The following is a 14,509-nucleotide window of genomic DNA, read 5'->3' as shown; positions in this document are numbered from 1 at the left end:
TGGTTATATATGACTCGGAAAAGGCAAGAGAAGGGAAAACAGACATTGATGAAGAATGTTCTAACAACCAAGACAAGTTGGGATTGTCTCCCCTTTCTCTCAAACACATACTGCCAGGCTCAGATATCTACAGTTAGTCAACACTACAAAGAGACATTGATGAAGACATGTGACGTCAATGAATGTTCTAACAACCAAGACAAGAGATTATCTCCCTTTTCTCTAAAACACATACTGTCAGGCTCAGATATCTACAGTTAGTCAACACTACAAAGAGGCTAAAACTGAAAACCCAGCTCTGCCAGACCCCAGAATCCACCCTTTCCCTTTGCGTGTACTCTCATATATGCAACAAATATGACCTGAGCACACACAGCCTGGGACAGGAGGCTAGGCCCTGGGTCACAGTGGTGGGCAGGACAGGCCCAAGTGCCTGACCCAATGAGACTTCTGGTCTACCAGGGCCAGCTAAAAGTAAACAAGTCATCGCTGACAACAAGTCCAAGTACAGCAGTGCCCACCCCAGGCAATCATAACCCATCAAGCATGACCTTTGTCTGGTCCCTGGTCTCCTCTGCCAGCCCCTCATTGATCCCATGGCACCTGTCCCCTTCACCTCCTCTCCAGGTAAGCCATCACGTGCCATTTCATGGCACTTGCCCACAGCGCTGCTGGGAACTCAAGAGGCCATCACCTAGGCCTGCCAACACCCCGCCTCCTAGCCCGGGCCCTGAGCTTTTATTCGGAAGGTATCACGTTTTGTTTTGTTTTAGATCAGAGTCAAGTTCAAAGGCCAGACCGGATCTCCACGGGAGAGCTCCACACGGTCCCTTGTGTGCATGAAAGTGAATACCTTGTATAGACCGGCCTCCAGCAAGTGCTGCTGGGTACAGAGGGCCGAGGCAGTCTCAGACGCCAGAGTGTGGAACGAAACCTCCGCCGTGCTGTTCTGTCACTAGCTGTGGGACAGGGCAAACTTGCTGAGCTCCCCTGGGCCTCAGCGTCTGCATCTGCAGAGTGGGGACATAATACCAACCTCAGAGGGTTGTAGTAGAATTCAATGACGTAATGGAGAGGACAATGCTTTGTGGTCTGCCACTGCCACAACATGACCCAGGATGAGGATGGCAGGGTCATGCCCTGTGCCTGCCGCCAGTCACTTCTGCCACAAGGTTCAAGGTTACAGGGATTTCATCGCGTCAACCTCTTAAAATGGGATCCTTGTCCCCACTCCTCTCAGGTCTGCCCCGGGAAACCGTCAGTTAGGAACTTAGACTTTATTTTGTCCCACACTGAGGAACCTGGTACGTACAAGGCGATAAAGAGCTGAGTCACCGAATGGGTTGGATAAGGCTTAGTACCCAAGGCTGGCTGGCTTCTGGCCCAACATCCCTTAGCCTGGTCCAGCTAAGGGTTCCAACCCATTGGATTCCAAGTCAACTGCCCTCTCCACAGCCAGCCACGCTTTGCTCTAGTCTCCAGTCTCACCAAGTCTCTCCCCTCCCCTACGTCCAAGTCACATCCACGGCCCTCAGTGGCCTCTCCCCAAACTCACTCCGTCTTCCTAGACTTAGTTCTGATTCCTGCTTCTACCACTGCGAGCTCAGTAGCCTGGCATTTGTGATGCTGCAGCTCAGCCTTAGTTTCGGGGGAACAAATAATAATGCCCCCCACAGGGGTTATTTGGAACACATGACACAGTGTCCAGCAAGTGGTCGGTCGTCTTCCACATCCCATCACATCAAGGCCTTATAACCGATTCATAACCCCTGCCTTCAGTGATTTTTACACAACTCTATATATTTTCCAACGCCATCTCAAATTGTCTTCTGTCATTCAAGTTGGGTCTTCGCTAAGTCAGCCTGACAGGGAAGGGGCCCTTTAGTTACCCTGCCACCTTCGCGGTGCTGCGTGTGTGGGAAAATACTGGAACATCTGATGGCATTTCATCCTCGCTTTATAAAAATAAGCAGAAACAGGAAACAAACGAAAGTCTCATTATCAGGGATCACCGTTGGTTTCATATACTTAATCCCACGGAGATAGTGATGGAACCAGAACAACGAAGGTTATAGGCTGAGCTTCAACTAAGAAGGGGGCGGGAAGTTCATAAAACTACATGAAACGACAGAAGTACAGGATGGCGTCGTTCAGCCACGCTGAAACAGTGACACATGATTAGCATTTTTCTTCCGCTCTCTGGGAATTTAAGTTTCTCATCACTTGTGTGTCTAGCCTTTCAACTCTTGATGTCGTGTAAACGAAAGTCGGGAACTGCCTATAAGCCAGTGTTCTAATTCTCTTGTTTTCTAAATAGAAGTTGATATTTCACCTCAAGTAGAAGATTGTTTATCCAAAACATTCAGGCCTTGAGTGTTCTGGGATAACAGCATTTCCAGAGGTCCCGTATCTCAACCCTAAAAGAACACCAGGATTCGGATGGAGATGTTATTGCTGCCAGAGCACGTTGCGGCCCAGGGTCCACACAACAGGATATGTACACAGAGGCTGCTGTGACGTCACCCTATTTGTGCCAGAGCCACAGAGCGTGGACCAGGCCCTGTGACATCGTCCCTGGTTACTCACAGCCCTGCCTGTATCTCAGATGATGCCACCACTGCATTTGGACTCCTGGGCAAAGAGTGTCTGTTGCCCAGGCTGGCCCCCTTCTGTGCCCCAAGTCCTGCTCTCCTGCCCTTTGTCAGGCAGCCTAAGTCTCTGCACTCCCAGCTCAGGCTCCATGCCACCACCCTGGGTGTCCATCAAACTTTGATGGAACCTGAGGGGCAGTCCAGCTGTGCAAATATCTCCCAGATGTGTCTCCTATAGGAAGAGGACCATGCTTTGTAATCTGCCACTTGTACTTGTGTATTCGTTTCCTTTTGCTGATGTGACCAATGACCACACATCCAGTGGCTTAAAACAACATAAGTGGATCCCCTTACAGTTTGGGACGTCAGAAGTCCAACATGGGTCTGACAGGCTAAAATCAATGCCGTCAGCAGGACTGTGTTCCTTCTGGAGACTGCAGGGAAGCATCCATGCCCTTCTCTTTTCCAGCTTCTAGAAGCCACCTACATTCCTCGGCTCAGGGCCCTTCAGGCAATGGCATCACTCTGACCTCTGCTTCCAGCTTCACAGCTCCCCACCCCTTGCCCCGCCTGCCTTGTTCCTATAAGGATGCTTGTGACTAATAGGAACCTGGGTCAACCAGGATCATCCCTTATGTCAAGATCCTTCATTTAATTGCCTCTGCAAAGTCCCTGTATTTACCAAGACAGGTATCATATTCCCAGGTTCTGGGATCAGGATGTGGACCTCTTTGGGGGTGGGGGGAGACATCGTTCAGCCTACAACAACGTAGCAAACAGTTGTGAGGACCCACTCCTCTCAGGGACCTACTTCAGGGGTGGCCCCACAGAAGCCGGGGGGCTGCTCTGGGTGTGGTCATGCTCATTCTCTGCAGGAGGAGTCTTGCAGACAAAGGGACAAAAAAGGGCATGTCCTATGGGGGAAACAGGAAGATGTCTGGGTACAGCTGGGTCTGGTTCGTCCCGGGAAGGACAGGAGAAGTGAGAGGCCACAGGACACAGCAGGGCTTCTTCCTGAGGGCAAAGGGGCTTCTTGGTAGAGGATGGACATGGAGAGAGAAGGATATCCGGACTGGAGGCGCTAGAGGCAGGCAAACAGTGGTCCTAGCAACCCAGAGTACGATGTTGGCAAGAGCAGACAAGAACGGAAAGGCGGAGCTGAGAGAGAGATGCTTCAGAGCTCGGACTGACGGGACAGGGCGGTGGGAGGGACGAGTGAAGGATGCCACCTGAGGGTTGTCATTTCACCACCAAACTGGCAGGTCGTCTCCATGGCCCCTCTCCACCACCACCCCCCGCCCCAGTTTCTAACTAGAAGGGCTCAGAACGCTGTTTTTTAAGTATGTCATACTGTAGATGATTAAAAATAGTTTAAAAGAGGAGAGGGATATAAATATCGCAAAGGCTCCTGGTTGCATGGAGAGCCCCCCCAGGAGAGGGAAGTGGGGTGCAATGTTATCAGAACCCTCAAGATCCTTCCAGTTAGACCCCCATTTCTGCAGGAGCTGAAGCTCCTGCTGGTTGACACCAACATGACCCCAGGACTTCTGCAAATCCCTCACATCCTCCCTGGCTTTTCCTAGTTCTCAGGGGCTTTGGACTATAATCTAGAATCTCCAAGAAGCAGTGAATCACAGGGCTCGAGAAGGGGAAGAAGAAAGGGGAACGTCAACTGCACGGGCTGTGTCTGGGATCTACGTCCCTGCACTAACCGCCCCCCACCACCCCCGTCCTACTGAAGAACCCACACCCCACCCACCGTCACACACTGTCCTGGTGTCACACTGCCTGCCTTTGCAATTACAGATTTCTCTGCCCTCCCATACCCTGACCCTCCCCTTCCCATGCAGCACCCACCTCAGTCCTAACACGCTTATCTCAGCTTCATGATGCCCACGACCTCTGCGTACTGGGGCCTCCTGGAGTGTCCTATTCATCCCTCCACCCCAGCACCCAGCATTTGGGGAGGACTCAATAGCTGTTATTCGGGCCAGCCCGGTGTCTCAGGCGGTTGGAGCTCCATGCTCCTAACTCCGAAGGCTGCTGGTTCAATTCCCACATGGGCCAGTGGGCTCTCAAACACAAGGTTGCCAGTTCGATTCCTCGAGTCCCACAAGGGATGGTGGGCTGCGCCCCCTGCAACTAAGACTGAAAGGACAACTTGAAGCTGAACGGCACCCTCCACAACTAAGATTGAAAGGACAACAACTTGACTTGGAAAAAAGTCCTGGAAGTACACACTGTTCCCCAATAGAGTCCTGTTCCCCTTCCCTAAAAAAAAAAAAAAAAAAAAAAAAAAAAAAAGCTGTTATTTGACCGAACAGCCAGGCTTCAAGTGGGTGAATCCATTCCTAAAGCAGGTAAAGCACCCACCCCAGGCAGGCCCCAGCCCTCTGAAAATGAAGCTGGGCTGCCACACACGCAGCAAGCATTCCCTGCTGTTGTCACCACAAGCACGTCCTACCTGTCATGTGCTTTGAGTCTAGGTGTAGAAAACAAGGTCCCTGTCATCCTATAGGAAGCTCTCTGGATCCCTACATTCCAAAAGGGCCAGATAATAAACATCTTTGGTTTTGTGGGTACTTCTCCGTCACAACTAAATTGCCGCTGTAGTGCAAAGCAGCCAGGAACAACATGCAAACACATGTGTACGGCTGTGTCCCAATAAAATTTTATTCACAAAACCAGGCAGCGGGCCAGATTTGGCCCACAAACTAAATTTGCCACTCATTGCTCCAACAGAAAGAATTAGTAAAAGAAAAGGAGACAGAGCAGTGAGGGAGAAAAAAAAAATGGCAAAAATTCTTTAAAACCACACTTGTGGCTTTTAATGCTGCTTCTAATTCCTTCTGTGACAAGCTACCAGTTTAAAAAAAGGGGGGGAAAAAGGTACAGAGAGGGGCTGGGGAATAAGAAAAGGTTTCTATGGGAACAGGGAGTTTACTTTTAATGGTTCAACCAGTAAAAAGACAATTACTTTATTTTTCTCTCTTCCCCTCTGAAGCAGTGCAGGCATGACCTATGGCTTGTCGGGCAGGACTCTGCCCAGGGCCTCAGCTGTTCCAGTCAAAAATTAAATGTCCAGAGGTCAGGGAGGGCAGTGAACGGGATCTGGGCCTCTTAGCACAGGGCTACTCCCCAGAGGGCTGGGTCCGGTCAGAAACTCCGCCTCCCCCTGAGAACAAATAGCACTGCTCTAATGGAGTCCAGGCCAGCCACAGCCCCGGCCACTAACAAGTGATCCTGGGGTGAAACCTCTCCCTAGCTCTGTCTCCAGCTGGACCGAGGGCCTCCTTCTCCGTGCTGACAAATATTTTAGGTGATGAGCTTCTGGTGTACCTGGCCCCGAACACTCTTGTTCCTGGGTACAAATGTGCAGGGGTGAAGGCAGGAACCCCACCTTTCTGGGCACCTTGCACTCTGCTCAGCTAGTTCAGAGCAGGGGTCCCACACCTTCCCAGCTTGTCACAGAAACCGTAATTGATCAGCCCAGAATAAACCAAGAACGCACAGCATTTACTGATGTGTAGTTTTATAGCAAAGCTTATGAAGTGCAACCTTTTCTACACAGGACACTTAGTGGGAGGGAGTCTCCAGCGCTTGCCAATGGAAAGAATCCAGGAATGAGGCCAGCTGTGCTCAACGGTGCCCAGAGTCCTACACCGGCTGCCCACCCATGTGTGCCAGGGACCGGAATGCAGTGGCTTTACGTGGGCATGCTCTGTCCTTATACCACTCCTTATACAACCTTCCAGGGGGCCCATTAGAGCCTAATAGTCCAATTTTCTCATTTTGTAAATGAAGAAACTGAGGTACAGTGTGGGGTCGGGGGGAGCGAAGATTTCCTAGTTTCCCACAGCAAGTTAGCAACAAAGGCAGGACCCAGACCCAGTCCTTTGGCTACCGACCTGCTTGTGGCTTCTCCAGCTGTACAATCTGTCCCACCTGACCAGGCCCCTGGAGAAGAACCCACACCCCGGCTGGGGATGGAGCAGGACTGGAACTGGCCTTTTGTCAGAGTTAACTCAAAGCCTGTGCTTTGCCTCAGCTGGGGGCCTGAAAGAAGTTCTGCATGATGAGTCATCCCTTAGAACTAACTAAGCGCACAGCCCCAGGCAAGGCCCTAATAGGCAGCAAGTTCCTGGAGGACAAGAAAACTGCATTTGATTTTCTTTGGTTTTTATCCAGAAACACTTGCGGTGCCCTCCAAGAGCCAAGGGAGGCAGAAGCAGGAAAGAGTTCTCCTTGGCTGGCTCCTCTTCTCTGGGTGCTGGATAAGTGACCAGGGACTAGCCTGATCCCACTGGGGTGTGCCCAGGCCTGGGGCTGGGGAGTGGAAATAGGAAGTGGGAGAGGAGGGTGCTGGGTGCAGGGAGTGAGTGGGTAGCTGGGGACAGAAGTCTGGTGTGGCACCCCCAATCAGACCATGGCATGCCAGGCTAAGGGGCTCGGACTTGATCCTCGAAGCCAGTGCAGCCCAACCTTTTTCACATCACGGCATTTGTGGACAATGGTGCTATTTGTCCTGGGGGGAAGGGGGGCGGGCAGAGCTGCCCTAAGGCCACGGGTTGGCCATGGAGACCTGATGCAGGACTTAGCAGGAACGGGTGTCGGGTGGCTGGCTGGTGGGTAGACTGGAGGAGGTGCTACAAGGCCCCACGCCGGAAAGAGGTCACTCGGGAGTCCGGGCTAGCTCGAGGAGGGCCTGTGCCTGGGTCCAGCCAGCGGAATGCGAGGAGGGGGTGGATCCCTCAGCAAAGGCTGACCTGTTCCGCCCCAGCTCGCCTGCGGGCTATCTGCACCCCTGTCCTTAGTTCTAGCCAATGACAAGTACATGCAGCCGAATTTCTGCTCAGCCCTCAAGGTCCAATCCTAACAACCCCTCCTCTGAGAGGCCTTCCCAGCTCTCAGCCATGAGGCTACCCGCAGGTGTACATGATTCACAGAGTGAGTGCATGGGTGCAGTGTGGCCTGAGTTCAAATCCCAGCTCCACTTACAAGTCCGTGACCTTGGGTCAGTCATGTCACCTCTCCACTTCTAAAACAAGGACCTCCCTCAAAGGCTTGTGGAAAACATGAAAGGAAACAGTTACTGCGGGGCACACAGGCTCTTCTCCATCAGGTGTGGCCGTCCATCCCACAAGCCCCAGGGTGCAGTTCCTATTTGCTGACCCTGGGCGGTCCTGCTTCCTAACGAATTCTAAGGGACCCACTGAGGGGGTTGGGGTTGCTGCGCAGGGACCCCCACCACCGCCTGGCTCCCCCAGAGAGGCAGTGGGAACAGCCTTACGTCTGCCTAGTCCCACCTAACTCCATCCACCTCCAGCCCTGGGTGCTCCAGAACCAGGAGGTCAAGGTTCACAGCATCAGACCCAACAGGCGCCAGTGCAACAGGAGACAGCACCAAACGGAACCAATGTCTGTGCTTCCAGAAGCAGAAAATTCCAGCCCTGTTCTGGCTGGGTGACCACAATGGCTTCATGCTCCTTCAAGGCAGGGACAAGAACCAGCTTTATCTTCCGTGATATCTGCACGATACTATATGCTTAGCACACATTTGCTAAAGGGAACGGAAAAGGCCTGTGAATTTTTTTTGGGGGGAGGGGAGCTGGAGGCTTTTTACAGGAACAGGAGCATCTTCTTGACACCCCCCTTTGACCAACAGTCAAGTGACCCCAGAACTAGTGGAGCATTCAGCTGGACCCTAAGGCCAAGTGAAAGAGGGAGAGGGAACAGCCGAAGTAGCCTTGTCATCAGAAAGGCGCCGGAGCCCTTGCCGCCCACAGCCAGGCAGAGAACACGGCACAGATCCATTACACAACTGCCTGTCCTCGATTGTGTCCCACATGGCTCCAAGGAAGCAGGGGCCACCAGGTGGAGGCTGCCAATATCCTGCAATTCCACTTTCTCCTCTCTGAAAAGGCCAACAGCTTGGGCCACCCCTGTTTCCTCGCAAGGGACACTGTGATGGTGGCCCTGGCAGCCTTTTGTCCAGAGGATCATCCATGCACTCTGCCAGAGAGTACTTCGTTTACAAACACTTTGATGAGCCATCACAGTGAACATAGCAACAGGGACTTATCTGCCCATGTGTCAGTACAGCAAGGTGCGTGACACGCCTCCTGGGAGAGGCCATGCTTTCTGCCTGGCTCACCTAACCTCAAACACAGGCCAAGAGGTCCTCATTCCAACCTTCCCTGGGGGATGGTCTGGCGCCATCACAACTGTATCTGCATGGGCTCCAGAATTCCACAGTTCAGGACCATAGATAAAGGCTTCAGATGAGTGACTGAGCAGAGGTCAATATACCGTATCTCCACGTTAATGCAAACATATACAGAAAGATATAAGTATGTTCCTGAACCATTCTTTCCTGAAATGCTGTGTCCTCATGACTGACCCTGGAAGCACCTGGTCCCACCCAGGACCACGAGAGTCCAACTTTCTGAAAAGAATCAGGAGTGCCTGAGCATGACAGCAGCCGCCGTCTGCACACGAGGGCTGGGACTCTTTCTCAATCCCTATGATTACAGATTCATGAAATCCCTCTGCACCCAGCCTCCCTTCACTTACGACAACTGTGACTACCTGTGCTCAACGCAAACTCACAGCTTAACAAACATCCCTTCTGCCTGGACTCCTCCTGCGTCCTTAACTACCACCCACACCAAGTTCCCAGGAACAAGGCCCCCGCCCGTGGCCCGCAGAGCTGATCATCCAGACTGTCCAGGGCCAGCCGACAACCACCAGCTGGTTTGGGCAGATGCTCTCAGCATGGTGTGGGGAGCCTTCTAGACTTGGCTCTTTGGTTGGGACTTCCTGAGTACCACGGAGACAAGGAGAGAAAATGTCTGTTAAGCATCCAGTCAAGAGACAGGGAAGCCAAGGGAAAAATGGAGCGCGAGAGAGAAGACAGATTGCTGCCCCTCCCTCCTCTCCCAGCGTCTTCTACGCGATGATGCAGGGCTGGCGTCCCCCAGGACTAACAGCTTCATTCACTCACAATAGCCCCGAACGGCAAACAACCCAAACGTCTCTCACCAATGAACAGATCAACTGTGGTAAGACCATAGGATGGAACGGTGGTCAGCTTATTGCTACGAACTACGCCCTGCCTGGGTCCACGGCGTGGAGCTGACACGGATGCATATTCTGGGCACGACGGGTCTTTTTCAGGTAATGAAAATGTGCCCAAACTGGACTGGTGTGATATTTGCACAACTCGGTACATTTACTAAAAAGTTTTGAATTGCAAAACAGGTGAATTTTATGATGTGATGTGTATATTCTACCTCAGTTGATCTATCACCTCTCCCCAAAAGGAAGTACTGATACTGTACTTCCAACATACCGCGGAACAAGAGGCCAGTTTAAAAGAATACATACTGTTCGATTCAACGTCATATGAAGTTCTAGAGGCAAAACTACAGTAATAAAGATCAGAATAGGAGTTGCCTTGTGTGTGTTGGGGGCTGTTAGTACTGGGAAGGGAGATGACGCCCCATCCAGGACACTGGAAATCTTTTACACCTTCTTGACCTGGGTGATGGTTACACAGCTGTATCCATACGTAAAAATCTGTTGGGCTTGCGCTTAAGATGAATGCATTTTATACATATATATGTAATCATATGTAAGTTATATATATAGATATACTACATATACGTACATTTAAAAGTTTACTTTTTTAAACAGAAAAACCTTTGATGCGCAAATTGTAACTGGCATTGCCTAAAAGTGAGGACAGTTCACTGGGAGCTAAGAAGCAGGATCCCACTCAGTGAACTCCTACCTAACCTTCAGGACCCATCTCAAATTATCCCCATTTGATGGAGCCTTTTCTCACAGTTCTAGGTGTACCTAACTGCTCACATTGTTGAGCATCCCTCCCCCAAAGTTGATCTCCTTTACACTGAGAGCTGCTCCTAAAGGAATACAGGAAATTGTTACACCAAGAATTGGTTAGTATGTGTTTGTTAAACACCCAATGATTGTACACACACACACAGAAGCACACGTGTGTGTGTGTGTGCACGCGCACCCTGAAGCCCAAACCAGATGCCATCTCAGCAAAAGATACTAATGGCCACCCCCAAATAGGCTGTCAGTTCTAGGGTAACAGCATCCAGGCATGAGACTTATTATCAAAAGGGATCATTTTCAACCTCTCCAGCTGGATCCTCCTCCTTTTACACAAATCACAACCAGAAGAGATCAGGGGAGTCCAGAGCAAACTGTTTCCAGTGGCCACTGCACTAGGCTCCCTCTCCACTCCGGGTCACCTTTGCCTGCACTGTCCTTGCCCAACCTAGGGGTGGAGCAGGTCCACGTGGGATCCCAGGAAACATTCCATCCAGTGTAATGTTTAAACTTGACTGTTAGGCCACCCCCTAGACTGCACCCCGCCTGCTGGGGCTCCCTGACTCCAGCAGTAAAGGCATAGCAACTGCTGGGGGTGGGGCCCCCCACAGCCCCGTCACTGCTCTGTCCAAGCCTCCCAGCTCTCTCTGAGCCGCCCCAGCCTTGGAATCTCTAGAAACCCAAGTTTCTCCTACAGAAATTTCCCCTGTCCAGGCCCACGTACTTGAAGAGAGGGCGGAAGTGGAACTCTGTCCAGTTCTGCAAACTTCACATGTGAAAAGAGATAGGCTGATACTACACCTCCAAAGAAAAGCAGCTTTCTGGGTTGGGGCTAATTGTGGGTTGCTTTTTCCCTTTAAATATTTTTGTGCTAAGTTTCCACAATGAATAAACTCCTCTGAAAGATAAATACACTTCATCTGTGGCAGAAGCCACCCCTAGCCCTTGTCAGACGCGCTCGCACCTGAGTTTCTTTTTCACCTGGTCGCAGGCGGAGCTGCTCTCCCTCTCCCCAGTTTAGCTCCGGGGCCAGGAGAGGAAAGCTGCCGACCTGGCCTGGGTACCCTCCTGACCCCACTGATCCTGCGCCTCTGACCCCTTTCTCCCCAGACTACCCCCTGAGGCGCCGTCCCCATTCAATTCCCTAGCCTCAGAGGTACTTAGGAAGTGTGCGAATCCACACACACGCACACGTAGTCGCACTTTCTCCTCCCCTCCATGACCTGGGCCACCGCCCCCAAGAGCCCACGTACAAACTTCTCCAAACTCGCAGCTGTGGCTGGAGGGGAGTCGTGACGTCCCCGTAAAGAAAATGGGACCCCCACCCACACACGTGTGCCGCCCCACCCCCTGGGCGATCTGGCCTGGGCCGGCGATGCTGGGGTTTGGGGTCGGGTGTCTCAACGCCTTCCCCCCCAAGTGACAGGAACGGGGTCAGGATGGGGCAGGGGGCGGCGCGGGTCGGAGTTGCTGAGCGTGGGAGCAGCTCCCGGAGCGACCCCGATCTGGTGTTCCTTTCCGGGGAGGCTGGGGCGCGTTACCTTGCAGGTTCTGGACTCGGATGTCGCTGATCTGTCCGATGAGCTCCTCACGTTGGAACCAGTCCCATTCCAGCGCAGCCATGAAGCGCGGGCGGGAGGGCCGGGGCGCCGGGCCGGGCGCGGGCGGCGGGCGCTGGGAGCCTGGCGGGCGGGCGCGCGAGCGGCACGCACCCGGCGAGGGCGCCGCGGAGCGGGAGGAGCCGCGGGCGCGGGCGGGGCGCGGGCGGGGCGGGCGCGCAGTCGGGCCGCCCCCGCCGCGGGCCGGCAGCTGGCGGGCGCGGGGCGACGGGTGCTGGGCGCCCGGCTCGCGCTCACTCCCCCATCTGGGGGCGGGGGCCCTGGGGGTCGAGGGGAGGGGCGGGGAGGGAGGCTGGAGTCAAGCCGGTTTCTTTTTTTTCCGGGGTGTTTGTTGCGTGGATTGTTTGGTTGCAAACGGGCAGTGATGAGGCGCGAGGTCCCGGCCCCCAGATTGTGATGTCTCAAGGGGCGGTGGGCCGTGTGACGCAACTGGGGGGTGGGGGAGGTGAGCCCGCGGGTCCCCGGACCTGATCCCGGAGGGAAGGGCCCCCCCCCCGTCCTGGGGACAACCCTCTCCTACACACACACCCTTCTTAGCAAGTCCCCTGCCCCCCCACACACAATTCCGAGAGGCAGCCCCCTGCGGGGGGGAGGGGCTGAGCGGTGCCCATCGTCGCTGTAGGCACCTCCAGGAGAGGAGAGGGCCTGGGTAGGGGGCGGGCGAATGAGTGTGGAAATGGAGTTAGGGGGAGGTTCTCCTCTGTCTCCAGGCTGGGGGGTGGGGGGCCAAGGCAAGAAGGACCTCTTTCCTGGGTTTGGATATTAGACATTCCTTTTCTGCCGGGATTCAGATGAAACATGGCCCCAGGTTTTGAGGAGGAGCAAGAAGCAGCCCACTGCCTGGGAGCTGGGGGTACCCCGGGGAGTCCTGGGCCACCTAACCGCCAAATGGTCCTCTGAGGCTTTACTGAAAATGAGTGTGGGCCTTTTTGGTGGTGTGTGTGTGTGTTTCTTGACTATTTCTTTTAACTCTTAAGAGTTCCAGGATCTTATCTTGTTTGGAGCTCCCAGCATACCTCAGGCAGAGTGCTTTATTGGTTTTACAAACATGGAAAAAGTGAGTCTCTGTAATTTGCCCAAAGCTGAGGAAGGAGTTAGGGTCCTCAGCCCCCAGCTCAGTACTGTGACCCTTTCCAGTGACCACATACACACGAACACACACGATGGCTTATATGTGGGGTAATTCAGGAGGAAAAAAACAGCCAGGGCTCACTGAGCGTTTAAACATGGGCTGCGTTCACGCTACTGTAATACTACCAACCCTGGTGGATGGGCTCCTCCCTCACAGCTATGGAGCCCACTGGTGAGCAGACCCTGCACCCTTGAGGCAGGACCCTGAGTCTACCCTCAGGTAGATTCCTGGGGGCAGAGGGGATGGACAGCCAGCAAACGAGGAAATGAGATAATTACAGACGCCAGTGAGTTGAGAAAATCAACTTGGGGTAAGTAACTGGGATGGGGTAGGGGTCAGGAGAGGGCTGTGAGGACTGGCCTTGGAGCTGAGCTGGAAGAATGAAGGGAGCCACCGCTGGGACAACCGTGTGGGCAGGGGTCAGTGGGAACAGGACCTGGGTGACCCCCTGTGTGCTACCCTCTTCTAAGTACCAGGGGCACAGCCAGGGACAGGCCTTCACTGCTCCTGTGAGCTGATACTCCGGTGGGAAGTGTATCCAGAGGATGACCAGGCACATGCTGTCAAGGTGTAGGGCTCTAGATTGCTCGTTCTTTCCCTTCGTTCACCACTTGCCGTGTTTCCCACCATGAACACATATTTTCACAACCAGACAGAAAACCATTATGTTCTTTTTTAACTTCTCCAGGCCCCTTCTGGGAGTCCCCAGCCTGCCCAGCTGTCCTCATCTGCAGGTCTGGAAGCCTGATGGACACCCTGTGGAGCCACTGAGGGCTCATGGGTGCTTGGGAGCACGCCCCTGAACTTGAGGCGGGAGCTGCCTTCTCCCGGATTGATTTGAAAGCATGCGGTCATTTCACACTCCAGGAAGCAGCGTCTGCTTCTCTGTCCTGCAGACCAGGGTGCTAGTAGTCAGGCTAGTTTTGTCCCATCTGTAGTCATCTCCTGTTTTTACACTTCAATTTATTTTCCATAATTGCTCTGGGGTGAAGTTGGGCTGAAAATTATTTTCTTTCCAAAGCAAAGAGCCAAGAGAATCAGCCTTCCTCTCCATTAAGAGACGGGTCTGAGGGAACAGAAGGTTTTGAACCATGTGCTGTGGATGTTAGCTGCAGGGATGGGCCATTTTTCACGACACAAAGATGACTGTTCCTGTGATGGAACACTGCATCTTTGGGGAACATCGCATACACAGTAACAACTCCCTGGCAGGGAGGGGCCACGATCACCATGGATTGAATCCCAACTGTGTACCAGACATTGGAAGAACTTCTTTTCTTTTCATCAAAGTGGAAAGAGAATTTTAG

The 14,509-nt window shown here is 53.1% G+C and overlaps 1 protein-coding gene across 2 annotated transcripts in view; it reads right to left on the bottom strand.

Moving 5' to 3' along the window:
* The window catches only part of CLMN (calmin), a 102,119-nt gene extending 89,991 nt beyond the window's left edge, over nucleotides 1–12,128 (bottom strand). For both annotated transcript variants that reach the window (XM_033107743.1, XM_033107744.1), the window contains exon 1: nucleotides 11,993–12,128. In XM_033107743.1, coding sequence (XP_032963634.1) covers nucleotides 11,993–12,074 — 82 coding nt within the window. In that variant the 5' untranslated portion in view covers nucleotides 12,075–12,128. The remainder of the gene's footprint in view (nucleotides 1–11,992) is intronic.
* Between the last annotated feature and the right edge of the window lie 2,381 nt (nucleotides 12,129–14,509).

Source organism: Rhinolophus ferrumequinum, chromosome 6, assembly GCF_004115265.2.
Source record: "Rhinolophus ferrumequinum isolate MPI-CBG mRhiFer1 chromosome 6, mRhiFer1_v1.p, whole genome shotgun sequence".
In the NCBI taxonomy this organism is placed as follows: domain Eukaryota; kingdom Metazoa; phylum Chordata; class Mammalia; order Chiroptera; family Rhinolophidae; genus Rhinolophus; species Rhinolophus ferrumequinum.
The sequence above is the reverse complement of the archived record's forward strand: the minus strand, read 5'-3'. Positions and strand labels throughout refer to the sequence as shown.